Source organism: Portunus trituberculatus, chromosome 35 (assembly GCF_017591435.1).
Source record: "Portunus trituberculatus isolate SZX2019 chromosome 35, ASM1759143v1, whole genome shotgun sequence".
In the NCBI taxonomy this organism is placed as follows: domain Eukaryota; kingdom Metazoa; phylum Arthropoda; class Malacostraca; order Decapoda; family Portunidae; genus Portunus; species Portunus trituberculatus.
In genome coordinates, this window is record NC_059289.1 from 19,154,223 (window position 1) to 19,168,750 (window position 14,528).

The 14,528-nt window shown below is 45.1% G+C and overlaps 2 protein-coding genes across 2 annotated transcripts; both read right to left on the bottom strand.

The window, feature by feature from the left end:
* Positions 1 to 1,733: 1,733 nt before the first annotated feature.
* On the bottom strand, positions 1,734 to 2,531 carry LOC123513268. The gene has a single exon (XM_045270338.1). It carries the CDS (start codon positions 2,529 to 2,531, stop codon positions 1,734 to 1,736), a length of 798 nt encoding a protein of 265 aa, XP_045126273.1.
* Positions 2,532 to 10,623: 8,092 nt separating this feature from the next.
* LOC123513187 (actinia tenebrosa protease inhibitors-like) lies at positions 10,624 to 14,100 on the bottom strand. Its single transcript, XM_045270164.1, has 9 exons — positions 13,965 to 14,100; positions 13,599 to 13,724; positions 13,315 to 13,446; positions 13,061 to 13,174; positions 12,598 to 12,816; positions 11,708 to 11,899; positions 11,287 to 11,574; positions 10,977 to 11,202; positions 10,624 to 10,874 (listed from the first exon to the last, which is right to left on the bottom strand). The coding sequence occupies exons 1-8, from the start codon at positions 14,098 to 14,100 to the stop codon at positions 10,985 to 10,987; spliced, it is 1,425 nt and encodes a 474-aa protein (XP_045126099.1). The 3' UTR covers positions 10,624 to 10,874; positions 10,977 to 10,984.
* Between the last annotated feature and the right edge of the window lie 428 nt (positions 14,101 to 14,528).

Genomic DNA, 14,528 nt, shown 5'->3' on the forward strand with positions numbered 1-14,528 from the left:
TGTACCGGATGTCGGTGGTGAACTGAGAAACGAAGTCCATATGGCGAAGTTGCCGAGGAGAGTAGGTTGCCTTGTTTCTCAGGAAAATGGTGGTGAGTGGCTTGTGGTCGGTGTAGATGTGGAAGCGGCGGCCTTCTATGTAGTACCGGAAGCGCTTGACGGCCTTGTAGATTGCGAGGAGCTCACGGTCGTAGGCACTGTAGTTGGCTTCGGCAGTGTTGAGCTTCTGGGAAAAGAAGGCGAGCGGCTTCCAGGCACTGTCCACGAGCTGCTGGAGGACAGCACCAGTCCCATTGCCAGAGGCGTCAGTTGCGATGCTCACCTCTGCGTCGGGGACAGGGAAGGACAGCAAAGTTGCGTCGCTGAGGGCCTTCTTGGCAGCGAGGAAGGCAGCGTCAGTGTCCGGTGTCCAGGTGAGCATGACCGACTGACCACGCTTGCACGGCTTGATCATGGCGTGTAGAGGCTGCAGCAGGAGAGAGCAGTGTGGAATGAAGCGGTTGTAGTAGTTCACCATGCCCAAGAACTCTTTGAGCTGGCGCTGGGTAGATGGCTTCGGGAACTGCTGGATGGCTTCACATTTAGTGGCAAGTGGAGTGATGCCTGCTGGAGTGACGGTATGACCAAGGAAGGTGAGCGAGGCCACGCCGAACTCTGACTTGTCGGCGTTGATCTGGACACCGTAGTCCTGGAGGCGGCGGAAGACTTGTTCGAGGTGCTGTCTGTGCGAGGCTTCGTCGGGGCTCGCGATGAGAAGATCGTCGATGTAGGCGAAACAGAAGGAAGACCGCGGAGGACCTCGTCGATGAACCTCTGGAACGTCTGTGCCGCATTCCTGAGGCCAAAGGGCATCCTAACGTATTCGAACAGACCGAAGGGAGTGATGATGGCAGTCTTCGGTATGTCGTCAGGATGAACAGGAATCTGGTGGAAGGCCTTGATGAGGTCGATGCGGGAGAAGATGGTGGAACCAGAGAGTTGCGACGAGAACTCCTGCAAGTTAGGCACAGGATAACGGTCTTCCTTGGTGCAAGAGTTGAGAGCTCTGTAGTCTCCGCAGGGTCGGATGTCGCCGTTTTTCTTCGGGACGACGTGAAGAGCTGATGACCAGTTGCTGCTGCTGGGCCGCACAATACCTTGCCGCATCAGAGACTCGAACTCGGCCTTGGCCTGGCGGTAGCGTTCGGGAGCAAGACGGCGGGCCTTGGCGTGTACAGGCGGTCCTGAAGTCTCTATGTGATGCTGCACATGGTGTTTAGCGGGCACGCTGGCTGAGTAGGGTTGAGTCAGCGTGGGGAAGGACTTGAGTAAAACAGCGAACTGGTGGTCCCCTTTGATGACAGAGAGGAGAGTGCTGTCTCCTGGTGCTGGTCGAGCAAAGGAGGAGACAGAGGTCAGAGGGTCGACTAACCTGCGGCCTTTAACGTCGACCAGCAGGTTGAAGTGCTTGAGGAAGTCTGCTCCGAGAATTGCCTGGCTGACATCCCCGACGTAGAAGGTCCATTCGAAGCGACGTCGGAGGTAGAGATTCACTTGCATGGTGCGCCGTGAGTAGACGGGAATCTTGGTCCCATTGGCGGCGTGGAGATGCAAGAGAGGCGGCAAGGTGCGTAGACTGGCGGGCGCGGGGATAATACTGACATCGGCGCCGGTGTCTATGAGAAACCTTGTGTTGGAGCGGCAGTCTCGTAGGTGGAGCAGCGCTGAGAAACACTGGCGGGCAATTGGCTGCATCACTGCTCGCCGTTGGTGTTTGACGTGTTGTAGGTGCATGGGGAAACGCACTTGTTGGCCTTGGCACCAAACTTGTTGTGGTACCAACACAGACCTGGGCTCCTAGAACGGGAGCGGCGCTGGAGGCGGCGAGGAGTGGAGGAACGTGAGCGACGGCCATCATGCAGTTGCTTCTTCAAGTAGTTAACCTCGGTGGTAAGCTGAGAGATGAGCTTGGTAAGGTGAGACAACTGGGTGTCATTCTGTGTGGTAGTGACAGAAGACACAGGAGAAGCAGGTGTTGCAGGAAGAATCGCCAGGAAGTCGTCTGCCAACTTAGCGATGGCGTCAGGTTTCAAAGTGTCCTTGACGCTGAAGAGGCTACGCTGGATGGCAGGAGGAAGGCGCTGGTAGAACAGTTGCTTGAAGAGATCAGCGTCGAAGGCTTGGTACTTGTCACCAAGCAGTTGCTTCATGCGACTCAGCAACTGTGACGGCTTCTCATCACCTAATTCCTCACTAGAGAGGAGCTCACGGAGACGGGTGGCGACGGAAGATTGTAGACTCGTTAGTAGGGCAGTCTTCAAATCTTCATAGGGAGTGTCAGAGGAGGCAGCAGTGGAGATGACGACAGAGATATGTGTAAGCACGTCGGATGGCAAGAAGCTAACAGCATGGTTGAATTTGGTGAGGCTGTTAGTGATCTTGGATGCCTTGAAGCTGCACTCCAAGAGACAGAACCACAAGGATGGGTCCTGCGAGTAGAAGGGAGGTGCCTTAAAAGACACCGCCGTCGCAGCAAGGTCTTCCTGAGACATGGCTGGTGGTGGTGATGGGCACTAGGCTCTGGCGTGAAGATCCTATGGGTCACAGCAGGTCTTAGGGAGCTGCTGTTGTACACAATAGTGTCACTGTCACTGGCGTGTGTCACTGGAGTGTGTCACTAGTGTGTGTCACTGGCGTGTGTCACTGGAGTGTGTCACTGGCGTGTGTTACTGGAGTGTGTCACTAGTGTGTGTCACTGGCGTGTGTCACTGGAGTGTGTCACTAGTGTGTCACTGGTGTGTGCTTGCACAGGGGGATGGGGATTCACGCCGTATCCACGTGGCGGGTCGAGAAAAGGGTAACACTCAAGCCGTAATCCAGGTGGCGGGTAAGCACAGTAACACGCCGTAATCCAGGTGGCGGGTAAGCACAATATCACGCCGTAATCCAGGTGGCGGGTGCAAAGGTGAAAATTGGAAGGTGGGCGGGACAGAGGGACGCAGAAGGTGTCGCTGTGGCACAGAAGGTGCTGTAGGAGGCACGGAAGGTGCTGTAGGAGGCACAGAAGGTGCTGTAGGAGGCACAGAAGGTGCTGTAGGAGGCGCAGAAGGGTGGGCGCAGAAGGCGCTGAAGGGTGGGCGCAGAAGGCGCTGAAAGGTGGGCGCAGAAGGCGCTGAAAGGTGGGCGCAGAAGGCGCAGCAGGGAAGGGGGAGGGAGCACAAAGGTGCTAGGAGGGGGGGTATAGTTAACCCTTACTATGCCTAAGGCATAATATTTCTCCCGGCCTAACCGTCAACTCCACGAACACCACATATGGAGGTGGAGCTTTTTCGGGTAGGAGCCCTCCAACGAATACCCCAGGCGGAGCTGGCGCAGGTCTTTGGGCTAGGAGACAGTGGCTCTTATACAGCCACGGTTCCTTCCTCTTAGCTAGCTCATGGGGTCACCATTTGTTGGTATGGAAAGAGTACCAACTATTGGAGCTAATGCTAATTGAGGAAACTGAATTAAAAGCATTCAGTGGAGGGTTAGTTTATTACAAAAATAGTTGGGTACATATATAAATAATATTTAACAATAATAATTTTAATAAGTTTGTATGTGATTGTGTATGTATGAATGTATGTATGAATGAGTGAATGTGTGTGAATGTGTAGTGTTTTGTGTTGCATATTATACAAATATAAATAAAATGAATAATATAATAATATGAGAGTAAGACAAATATACTATAAAAAAAAAGTAAATAATTAATTAGTATGCAGTGAAATGGTGAGACAGGAAATGTATGGTGATAACAGAAAATGCAATGATTGTAGGGCAGACTTAAGTAAACGGCCGCTACACTCATAAATTCCAGGAGGAAAATTGTAGATTGTGGATTGGGGCAGATAGAGATGAGAGAGGAAGCAGGGAGGCTAACCTAGGGTCTAAACGAAGCCACCCTCGGCTGTATAGCCGAGAAGGCATGCGTCATATAAACATTAAGTGGAACATGCAGTCTTTGATATGAATTAGAAAGGAGGAGTAATCATAACAGGATGTTTAGGTATTAATCTTATTATATTTGTTTATGTGTAAGTACTTAGATCAATATGACGCCATTATATACTTACATTCCCGTGTTATGAGTAAAGAATCGTGTATGCATCTCAGTATGTATGTTGCATGTGGTGTTGCTCTGACGAATAAGTTACATACTATAGTTACTTGTGTGTATTCGTATACAAATTTAAAAGTAATTCTTATGTATGGTTATTAAGAGAAAGATTCGTTGACTGAAGTTACTTGGGGGTAAATATTAAGATTTGTCATTATATTTGGTGGTGTGTTATGTTGTCATTTTCGTGAACGAAATAAGGTATATGGTGATATATTTAGTGGTGTATGACGTTGGTTGCTTGTATTCATGTACCAAGTAAAGATAATTCTTATATACGGGTAACTGGTTGAAAGGGGAAAGTTGTAATTACTGCATATGAGATTTACTGATAGATAAAGAACAGTGTTCCGATATTGTAATAACGATGTGAGGGTATAGTGGACGACGTGAGGTAGAATTTATTCTGATGCCAGAATGTATAGATAAAGAAAGTTAGAATTATTGCACATGAGACGATTATGTTCCGTGAGGAGTCACGTTGTTGCATCCGTATACGACATTGGAGTGATTCTTATGTATGATTGTAATGAATTGCAGTGGAGAATGCAACATGAGGAATTGTGATTGTCATTTACCGGGACTTTAAAGGGTGTTGATATTTGATTTATTATTATATATGAATTTACATTAATTTGGGTATAAATTATGTTTGTTCATAGGTCGGTGCACAAATAAGCTGTGCTTGACACGTCTTTGTTGCCTGTGGGTTTGCCACGTCGGCAGGCGAAACAGATGTTTGGGTTCACCGCTGTTATTAAACTCAGTACACCAGGAGACCCGAGCTGTTTGATAACCCCCATGTGTTGCTCCACCTCGCGAGTTATTTTCACTGGTTTCTCCTCCTATGGGACTTGTGTGGAAGGAACAGTCATCATTGATGTAAAAAAACTACCACTTCTACTACTACTACTACTACTACTACTACTACTAATAATAATAATAATGCATCTTCTACTTCAATTACTACTGCACATGGTTTTTGCCATCGGAATCTATTTTCTCGAATTAAAGAATAGGGTAACATGGAAATTCAGAAACTTCATAGGGGTGTCGACGAGTTCAAAAGTGCTTGGTGGTTCACTATGGTTCTCTTAGTTGGACATAGTAAGATGTGAACAGTGTTACAATGACGTGGAAAGTGAGAGGGATGCCAGCTATGGGTTCACTATAACAATTTATGCCACGTCCACACGGTCGAGTACTGTCAGCTGGGCACGAGGGCTTTGCTCGTCAATGGGCAATTTTAGCGGGTAAACCATCAAACTGTCCGTTTCCAGCGCAGGCAGTAGATGGAGGTCTGACTTCACTGGCAAACACACGAGATAAAGTGCGAGCACACCCAATCAGTATTAACCATAGTTAACAGCATGTCCCGACAATACAAAGTAACATTTTTTTTTTTTTATGTAAGAGGGAGAACTGCCTTGGAAAAAAAAATATATATATATATATATATATATATATATATATATATATATATATATATATATATATATAATTTTTTTTCAAGGCAGTTCTATATATATATATATATATATATATATATATATATATATATATATATATATATATATATATATATATATATATATTAGAAAAAAAGGCACACTGGAATTGCAATCTCCAAAAAAGATCAAAAGAATTGGTCTTGACAGCTCACTCTTAAAAAAAGTCAAGTCATAGGAAGATGGAAATACAGAACCAGGTAGGGAGTTCCAGAGTTTACCAGTGAAAGGTATGAATGATTGAGAATACTGATTAACTCTTGTATTAGTGTTGGACAGAACAGAGATGAGAGAAAGAAGAAAGCCTTGTGTAGCGGGGCCGCAGGAGGAGGGAAGGCATGCAGTTAGCAATATCAATAGAACAGTTAGCATGAAAATAGCGCTAAAAGATAGAAAGAGATACTACATTTCTGTGGTGAGAGAGGCTAAAGACAGTCAATCAGAAGAAGGAACAGTCAGCATTGATGTAAAAAAACTACCACTTCTACTACTACTACTACTACTACTACTACTAATAATAATAATAATAATGCATCTCATCCGTTGATGAGACGGAAAACTTTTGATTTCACCCTATCTGATAAAGTTGTATGAGTGTAAACCCCGCCCCCCAAACATGCAAAGAGTACTCCATACCAGGACGGATAAAAGCCCCCTTTTTTTTTTATATACCATGTGGGCTTTTCACGGGAATTTATGGGCTAAAGGGGATACTTTTTTAGGGTACCTCCTATCTCAAAGCCCACCCGCTAGGAAACCGTTGCCCTGAGTGAAGAAGCCCAACCAGCACTCAGACCGTGGACAGGATTCGAACCCGTGCGCTTGGAGACCCCTTGGATCCCAAAGCACGCATGGTTCCACTGTACCACGGCGGCCCTTGTACAGAGTTAGCAGTTGGAAGGGCGAGAAAAACTGACGGAGACGCTTCAGGACACCTAACTTCTTAGAAGCTGTTTTAGCAAGAGATGAAATGTGACATTTCCAGTTAAGATTATGAGTAAAGGATAGATCAAAGATATTTAGTGTAGAAGGAGACAGTTGAGTGTCATTGAAGAAGAGGGGATAGCTATCTGGAAAGTTGTCTCGAGTTGATAGATGGAGGAATTGAATTTTTGAGGCATTGAAAACTATTAAGTTTTCTCTGCACCAATCAGAAATTTTAGAAAGATTGGTCAGATCGGATCATTTTATTGATTTCAAAAGTGTAAGGTGATTACAATAAATTTAAGGATGAGATGAATGATATGATTGATATGCGAAGGTGCTCTTGTATCATGTGTGTACTTGTGAATCGTCAGTGTAGAAAGTACTGAAATATAAGGAAGTGCATGTGTGTACAGCGAGGGCGAGGGCTGAGAGTAGGCTTGAGACACTAGAGGAGCAGCAGAAAAGAAACGGCGGACAACCTCACGGAGTACTGCTGACCTGTGGACAGTGTTGAAAGCGTTGGTGAGGTCTAGCTTCACGATGATTTGGCCTGGTGAGCCGATGTGCGCATCAGAATAATCACGCACGGACAGCGGCCTCACAACCCATGCGCACGCCGACGCCAAGCTGGACAGGCTGTAGTTCAGGGGCAAGGGCGGAAGACATGCGTATATGTGTGTGTGTGGGTGTGTGTGAAGTGAAGTGTGTGTGTGTGCGTGTGTTAAGTGAAGTGTGTGTGTGTGCGTGTGTTAAGTGAAGTGTGTGTGTGTGTGTGTGTGTGTGTGTGTGTGTGTGTGTGTGTTAAGTGAAGTGAAGTGTGTGTGTGTGTGTGTGAAGTGAAGTGTGTGTGTGTGTGTGTGTGTGTGTGTATGTTAAGTGAAGTGTGTGTATGTGTTAAGTGAAGTGTGTGTGTGTGTGTTAAGTGAAGTGTGTGTATGTGTTAAGTGAAGTGTGTGTGTGTGTGTGTGTGTGTGTGTGTGTGTGTGTGTGTGTTTCACCTCGGTCGTCTGCTGGTCACCCAGCCAGTCTTCACCATTATGGAGCGAGCTCAGAGCTCATAGACCGATCTTCGGGTAGGACTGAGACCACATAACACACTCCACACACTGGGAAAGCGAGGCCACAACCCCTCGAGTTACATCCCGTACCTATTTACCGCTAGGTGAACAGGGACCACACATTAGGAGACATGCCCATTTGCCTCGCCGCTTACCGGGATTCGAACCCGGCCCTCTCGATTGTGACTCGAGCATGCTAACCACTACACTACGCGGTGTGTTTATGTGTGTTTGTGTGTGTGTGTGGTAAGTGCATGTAGTTTTATGAGAAGTAGGAGAGTTGGTTTTAGAGAGTAGGCTGTGACTGCCCCCTTGAATTGTGAGACACAAAGGGAAACTTGCAGCGAGATCACAATTAACTTTAATGGAGAGTTCACAGCATCCCCTGAACTAGTGCTATTAGGCCTCGCTGGGAGTAAATTATCATTTCGGTAGTGTCTACTAACTCCTCCTCAGGATTTATATTGTGCGCACGAATGTTTATGGAGTATGAGGTGTGCTGATTATAAAAATGGAGACACACGTGCTGCAGCATTGAAACGCATAGCACAGACAATAAGCAGGAGTGAGAATGATGTGAAAAAGAAATTATATTCCCTCAGAAACCAACAAGGGAAGGAAATGAGGTTAATGCACTGATGTGCAGGAACACCCAGTAGCCAAGTATTTCTGAGAGTTGCCTTTAGACGTGCTATTGGTGCAATTCTTTTCCTCATATTTGTCTCTTGTCTCTGTATGTATGACTCCACTTTCAACAGAACAACATTTTTATGTTCATCCTCATGTAACTGCAAAACAATTGTTCATTTTGATCATGCAATTTACGTAGGATTGTCAGTTTCCCATTGCTTCAGTTCTTTGCAATCACTCCCGGCACCAAACATGCCTCCTTAATCTCGGTTTTTCTTTTTAAAGCAAGTAACAATTATAATGCTATAAAGTGCTATTTTCTTTCGAAGTATGGTACGCAACATGGTTAACGTACCGCACTAAAGGCCGTTTCATATCGGAGACAAGGTACATGACACAAGGAGTCGGGCTGGCTTTGGTTGCTATGGGTATGCTCACGCCGGGCGCGATGCTAGGAGAGACATTCCTTGTGGTGGAGGATGACTGACTTGACAAATCCTTCTACAGCGAAGGAAGACCGTACTCTATGGTCTCCTGACGTGGAAGAGGTCGAGGAAGAGGAGTTATTAATGTTATCTTTAGCCTTGAATAATGAGAAAAAAAAAAAAAATGGATATATGAAGCAAACATGAAACGACTCGAATGTGGTGAATATCATCATCTTATTTAAGAAACTCGAGGTCAGTTCTCTGAAGTTCTCTCATTCAATGAATAAGATATTAAGAAGCAAGGCACCAACTACAGGAAATCCATCAGTCCACGGTGAAGGCCAGTAAATAATTGAAGGAGAGTTGTAGAGTCAGGTCAGTGGGGTAAAAAAAAGGTGTAGGCCTCTGGAGACGAAAGCGCAAAGGCGGGAGTCCCAAAATAGGACACGAGTCATCGTTGCTATGGCCAGAAAAATCGTCTGCCCGGCAATCTTGGAATCGGTGCGCCCGGTGCGGCTGGCATCTGTCCCAAAGTTTCGCATCCGATGTCACCAGAGGCGGTCCTGGTTACTTTTACGTCCTGGGTGAACCTTCCATCAGACGCTCTCCGCCCCCCTCCTCCTTGCCTTTTCTTTTGACACAAACTGTATACATGACTCATATCAGTAAGTTAACGTGATAGTAGGGGCGCCCCAGCGACCACTTCTTTAACTTGACATGGAAGTTAGCGGTATTAATATAGAAAACTGGCGTTTTTTTTGTGGGGAGTGGCGTTTGTGTGCTCCCAAATAGATTGTGCCCTGGGCGGTCACCCACGTTTTCCATAGTAAAAACCGTCCCTGCCGATGTGAACACTCTTATTGGATATACGTTGAGGGGATTTTAAGTCATGCAGCTTCGCAACGCTTGCGTCGGGTGTTTCGTCTCCGGTATGAAACGGCCTTTAACCACCCTCTCACAACCTCTGCTTACTGCTGACTAACCTCCAACCACCATCACCAGGCGTGTGGATAGTTTCGCGGGCAGAGTCAGCATACTTTGCTTGGTAAGGGCACAGCCTGCCAGGCACAACTCGAACGTGTGGACGTGGCATTAGGTTTGGCAGGGTCGAAGCCCCAGCTAACGGGCACCGTCTTGGTGATTTCGCTCGAAGAGCACTTGGGCAATTTGACAGTTTTCCCATTCGTCTGGACAGGCCTTAATATTTGTCCGATGGACATTGATCGACCACAGGGATTCAATAGACGGAAGGTCAATAATAATTGTAACACGGTACATTATCTATAGTGCACAGTACATAAAACCATACTGACAAGGCAGGAGAGTCTCAGATCATCTGACAGAAAAGTAACTTCGTTCATTGTGTGTCGGGTAATATTATATTTTCAAACCTCAGTCGCGCTAGACTATGTCTGGAGTTCCAATGTTGACACTACACTGAAACTTATAACACAAGTAATGTCAATTATACACCTTTGTGCATGCTTATCACTTCATCTGGTCAACACTCCTACTCTTAGTTAGTAACAGTTGGTATGTAACCATGTGGGCATACCATAACATACACCTACCCTCGAAATGTAGGGAAGGAAGTGAGAGTAACGTGTCACCATGCTGATATAGTGCATATTATACAAACCCTTGCACAGCGAACGAACTCAACACTTCTAAAAGGTCTATTTAGTTTTCTATCTGGGGCTTGCTATATCAAATTCAACAGACCAGAGTCTCGTAGTATTGTTGAAAAAGGTTTGCTGTCTTCACACGTTAACAATTCATATGTAGAGACCATAGTCAGGTGACATTCTTGTTAGAAAAGCTCACCACCCTCACCCGTCAACCATTATTAACATGCGACTGTCCAGAAAAAAAAAAAATGTTCGTAATCATATCGTTCATCTCGTCCCCGTCACTCCCTCTGGATTCTATACAAGTTTAGGATGTCGAGATTTATTAAAGCAGCAGTTTACAAATCCTTGAGAAATTTTCCCTGACTCAGTGTGAATAAAGCAAATCTTGAGAGAGAGACTAACATCCAACTTAGAATCGTTGTTGCCACAGCCACTTGCCAAATCTCATACAAGTACGTTTTAGTAGTGTTGAATCCCAGCACCCTCCACTCACACCAGGATGGTGGCGGTGACGTTGTTGGTGTTGGTGGTAGTGGGGGTGAACTCGCTTTTATCTGCCAAAAGAGGGAACAAACACCATTAGTGCAATTATTACTTTTTAAAGGCTATAACAAACTTACACATTATTGTGGTGATATTTTCTTTTATAGACTTACTTGGTCTATCACCCACAGACTGCCTCACATTCCTCCTTCGACTCGAAGTTATTGTCGTTACCAGAACAGCCACCGTACACGAACGGTTCACATGACCGTTTGCTTTGATCGTAATACCATCGCCATAAGTTTTTAAAGCACGTCCCGATTTCGAAATCTTGGTAACACACCGAGGGAGACTTGGCCGAGCCTGTTGTAACTTTTGTTGTGATTTCTGTCGGAGGTACTGGAGTGCAAGACAAGTTGTATTATTAAACGGTGTTGTTCCGAGGCTAAGCAAAGGCGTCATTAAGTACAACATCAGACTTACCAGAACTGTGGCACGATGCAGAACACCATTCCTTGTTCAGGAAGTTATTACGGTTTCCACCGCAACCGTTGTAGCTGAAAGACTTGCAGGTCCGCGTCAGCGAGTCGTAGTAGTAACGTATGGTAGCATTTTGGCAGTGGCCCGCGTCTGGCGGCAAGAAACAATCAGCAGACAGGCCAGTTTGTGTTATCTCTGGGATGGGGGAAGGCATAGTTGTGGTGGTGGTAGTGGTGGTGGTGGTGGTGGTGGTTTGCTGGGTAGTGTGCGTAGAGGGCGCAGCGGTGATACCTGAGAGGCAATTATAATTAGGAATGAGTGGATCCATGGTAATTACAGGCACTCAGTTAATACGTAAGAAGTTGGTCTATAATTATTGTAAGTGGCTACGCATGTCAAGCATGTTCAAGTGTGCAAGTCTTACTTAAGCAGACGGCCTCGCAGTATTCCCTAGTGAGGAAGTTATTTTCATTGCCACCGCATCCTGTATAAGTGAACGGAACGCAGGAACGAAGGGAGGTGACGTAGTAGTAGCGAATCATTCTGCCAGTACAGTCGCCCACGGTGAGCGATAGGAAACACTGGGTAGGTTGCATCGCCGGCTCGGTGGTGGATACTGAAACGAAACTATGTTTATTATATACACATGCGCTGTTAAATTTCAGACAATTATTCATCGTTATATTTCCATGCAATATAATGACATTTGTCACCTTAACTTTGGGTTAGCTCTTGACTTTTGTTACCGTTTCTGGTTATGAGGCTCGAGGAGACCTATTTACACTCCACCCTTATAGGTCCGCTTTCGTGTGAGAGGAACGGACTCATTTACATGTTTACTTGGTGCGCGTGTGTATGTGCATGTACATGTGTGTGGCGAGAGACGTGTGCAAGTGCATCAACTCTCGGGGCACCTGGCGTTTTGTGTGAACCGGAGTTGGGGGACGGAGGGAGAGGAACGTGTGCCAGTACACCAGCACTCTACGTTAGTCACCTGGTGCGGGGACTCGACAGGCTTCTTCGCAATCATTCTTGTAAATGAAATTGTTGCCGTTCCCCTCACAGCCGCCGTAGATGAAAGGTTCACAAGCCTTTGTTGTGGAGTTGTAGAAGAACCGTTGTTTTGATCGTTCGCATGGGCCTTTTTCAGGTTGTAAATTGCAGTATGCAGGACGCAGGTCGTCGGAGGCTCGGATGGAAGGAGTAGTAGAGACGGAAGGTGGTACTGTAAATAATTGTAATGTAATTGTGTACCGACTCCCCACTGTAACATGGTTTTAATCTCTATTACACTTGTAAGGACAAAATACTCACTTGTTAAGTGGCCGCAAGTCCTCTTACATTCTTCCAAAGTGTGAAAGTTATTGGCATTGCCCTCACAGCCGCTGTACCCGAAAAGGAGGCATCTGCCTTCCTTGTAACTGTAGTAATACCTATACATGAACTGCTCACAAGATCCGGTGTCTGGAGAAAAGAGACACACCTCCTCCGTTGGCCGTTTGAAGATTGTGGGCTGCATCTTAATGTCAATGCCTGAAGTAAAAAAAAAAAAAAAAAGCCTTAAATCTACACAAGCAAGTTAAACATGCAAGCTACAAACACCCCTCCACCACAACCTAACTTAGATCAAAGCAGAGCGTCTTTGTCACATGTATACTACTACAGTATACATATCAGTGAAATAGAACCGAGTACTTCACACTATAAACGTATGCTATAAACATCAATGGGATGAGAACTGAATGTTAAACTTTGAAAAGTGAAAACAAGTTCTTACAATCTTTGTTACTGCAGACGTGTCCACCTTGCACACATTCACACCAATTGCACTGATTAGGTTTCCACCACGAGCCGTCTGTGCAAGCTTCTGTCCCCGTCTCGTGTTCGTAATCTGAAGTGGGGATTTCATTTTTATTACACTAGCCATGCAGGTTTCTTTAGTTATATAATATTAGATATTCATTCAACATATCTAAATTAAAAGTTATGATTGCAAGTATTTGTTTTAGTATGTAAAAGATAAGGACTCACTGTCCGGGCACAGTTTTGTTTCACAGTCTGCAGAGGCGTCCCTGCGACATGTACACCAATAGCACTCTCGCTTCCAACGGCTATCTGGAGAACAGGTGCCACTTGATGGTGGGGATCGTGGCTCCCAGATTCCTGTTGGGTTGTGAATAGGAATAGTTCTATAGTAAAAGGCCACATCAAAAACGGTATCACATGAAATAACCAAATCCTCAGATACCCATCATTTGGACTTTACCATTACAAAATTATTTCCTGAAGTGACGCCATACTTTACACATTCTTACCAGAGGTCCTGATTTCCATCATCTTGATGTCTCGGACGATTGTCTTTGCGTCAGAAATCCATCGTTGCTGGTCGGCAAGGGACTGCTGTGCTTGCACTGCCATGCACACATCCCATGCACACGTACCTATTGGAACAATAAATACATCGTCCCGTCATTAAATTTTCTATGTACACAAAGTCGCTGTGGGCCGCATCACACATAACACAAGAAAATAAGGGAGGCTACAAGATGACAAACCTACACGCGGCAGTACCTGTTTAATCATACATACCTATTTTACACATCATCCGGCCAATAATTTTGTCTAATTTTATTCTGATGCTCCTTATTGACTTAAGTGGTGCACAAAAACAAAGGACTTACCCACATGGGCCACAAGTTCCTCATCTCGACCAATAATAACGTTGAGCTCTTTAGCACATAGGTGTCTGATGCGCCCCATAGCCTGGGGCGTGGCACGACATGGGTCCTCCTGTAGGGATTCATCACAGTCAGCCATTCATTCACACACACACACACACACACACACACACACACACACACACACACACACACACACACATATATATACACACACACACACTCACACACACTCATATATATATACACACACACTCACACACACATATCATATATATATATATATATATATATATATATATATATATATATATATATATATATATATATATATATATATATATACACACACACACACACACACACATATATATATATATATATATATATATATATATATATATATATATATATATATATATATATATATATATATATATATACACACACACACACACACACACACACACACACACACACACACACACACACACACACATACACACACACACATATATATACACACACACACTATATATACACACACACACTCATATATACACACAC

What these genes read in the sequence shown, in the direction of transcription:
- LOC123513187 (XM_045270164.1), bottom strand. Translation starts at nt 14,100, where the DNA reads ATGGCTGACTGTGATGAATCCCTACAGGAGGACCCATGTCGTGCCACG. An exon ending in GATGGAAATCAGGACCTCTG is followed by an intron (nt 13,447 to 13,598) that starts GTAAGAATGTGT and finishes ACAACCCAACAG; the next exon opens with GAATCTGGGAGCCACGATCC. An exon ending in AACAAAACTGTGCCCGGACA is followed by an intron (nt 13,175 to 13,314) that starts GTGAGTCCTTAT and finishes TCCCCACTTCAG; the next exon opens with ATTACGAACACGAGACGGGG.
- LOC123513268 (XM_045270338.1), bottom strand. Translation starts at nt 2,531, where the DNA reads ATGTCTCAGGAAGACCTTGCTGCGACGGCGGTGTCTTTTAAGGCACCT.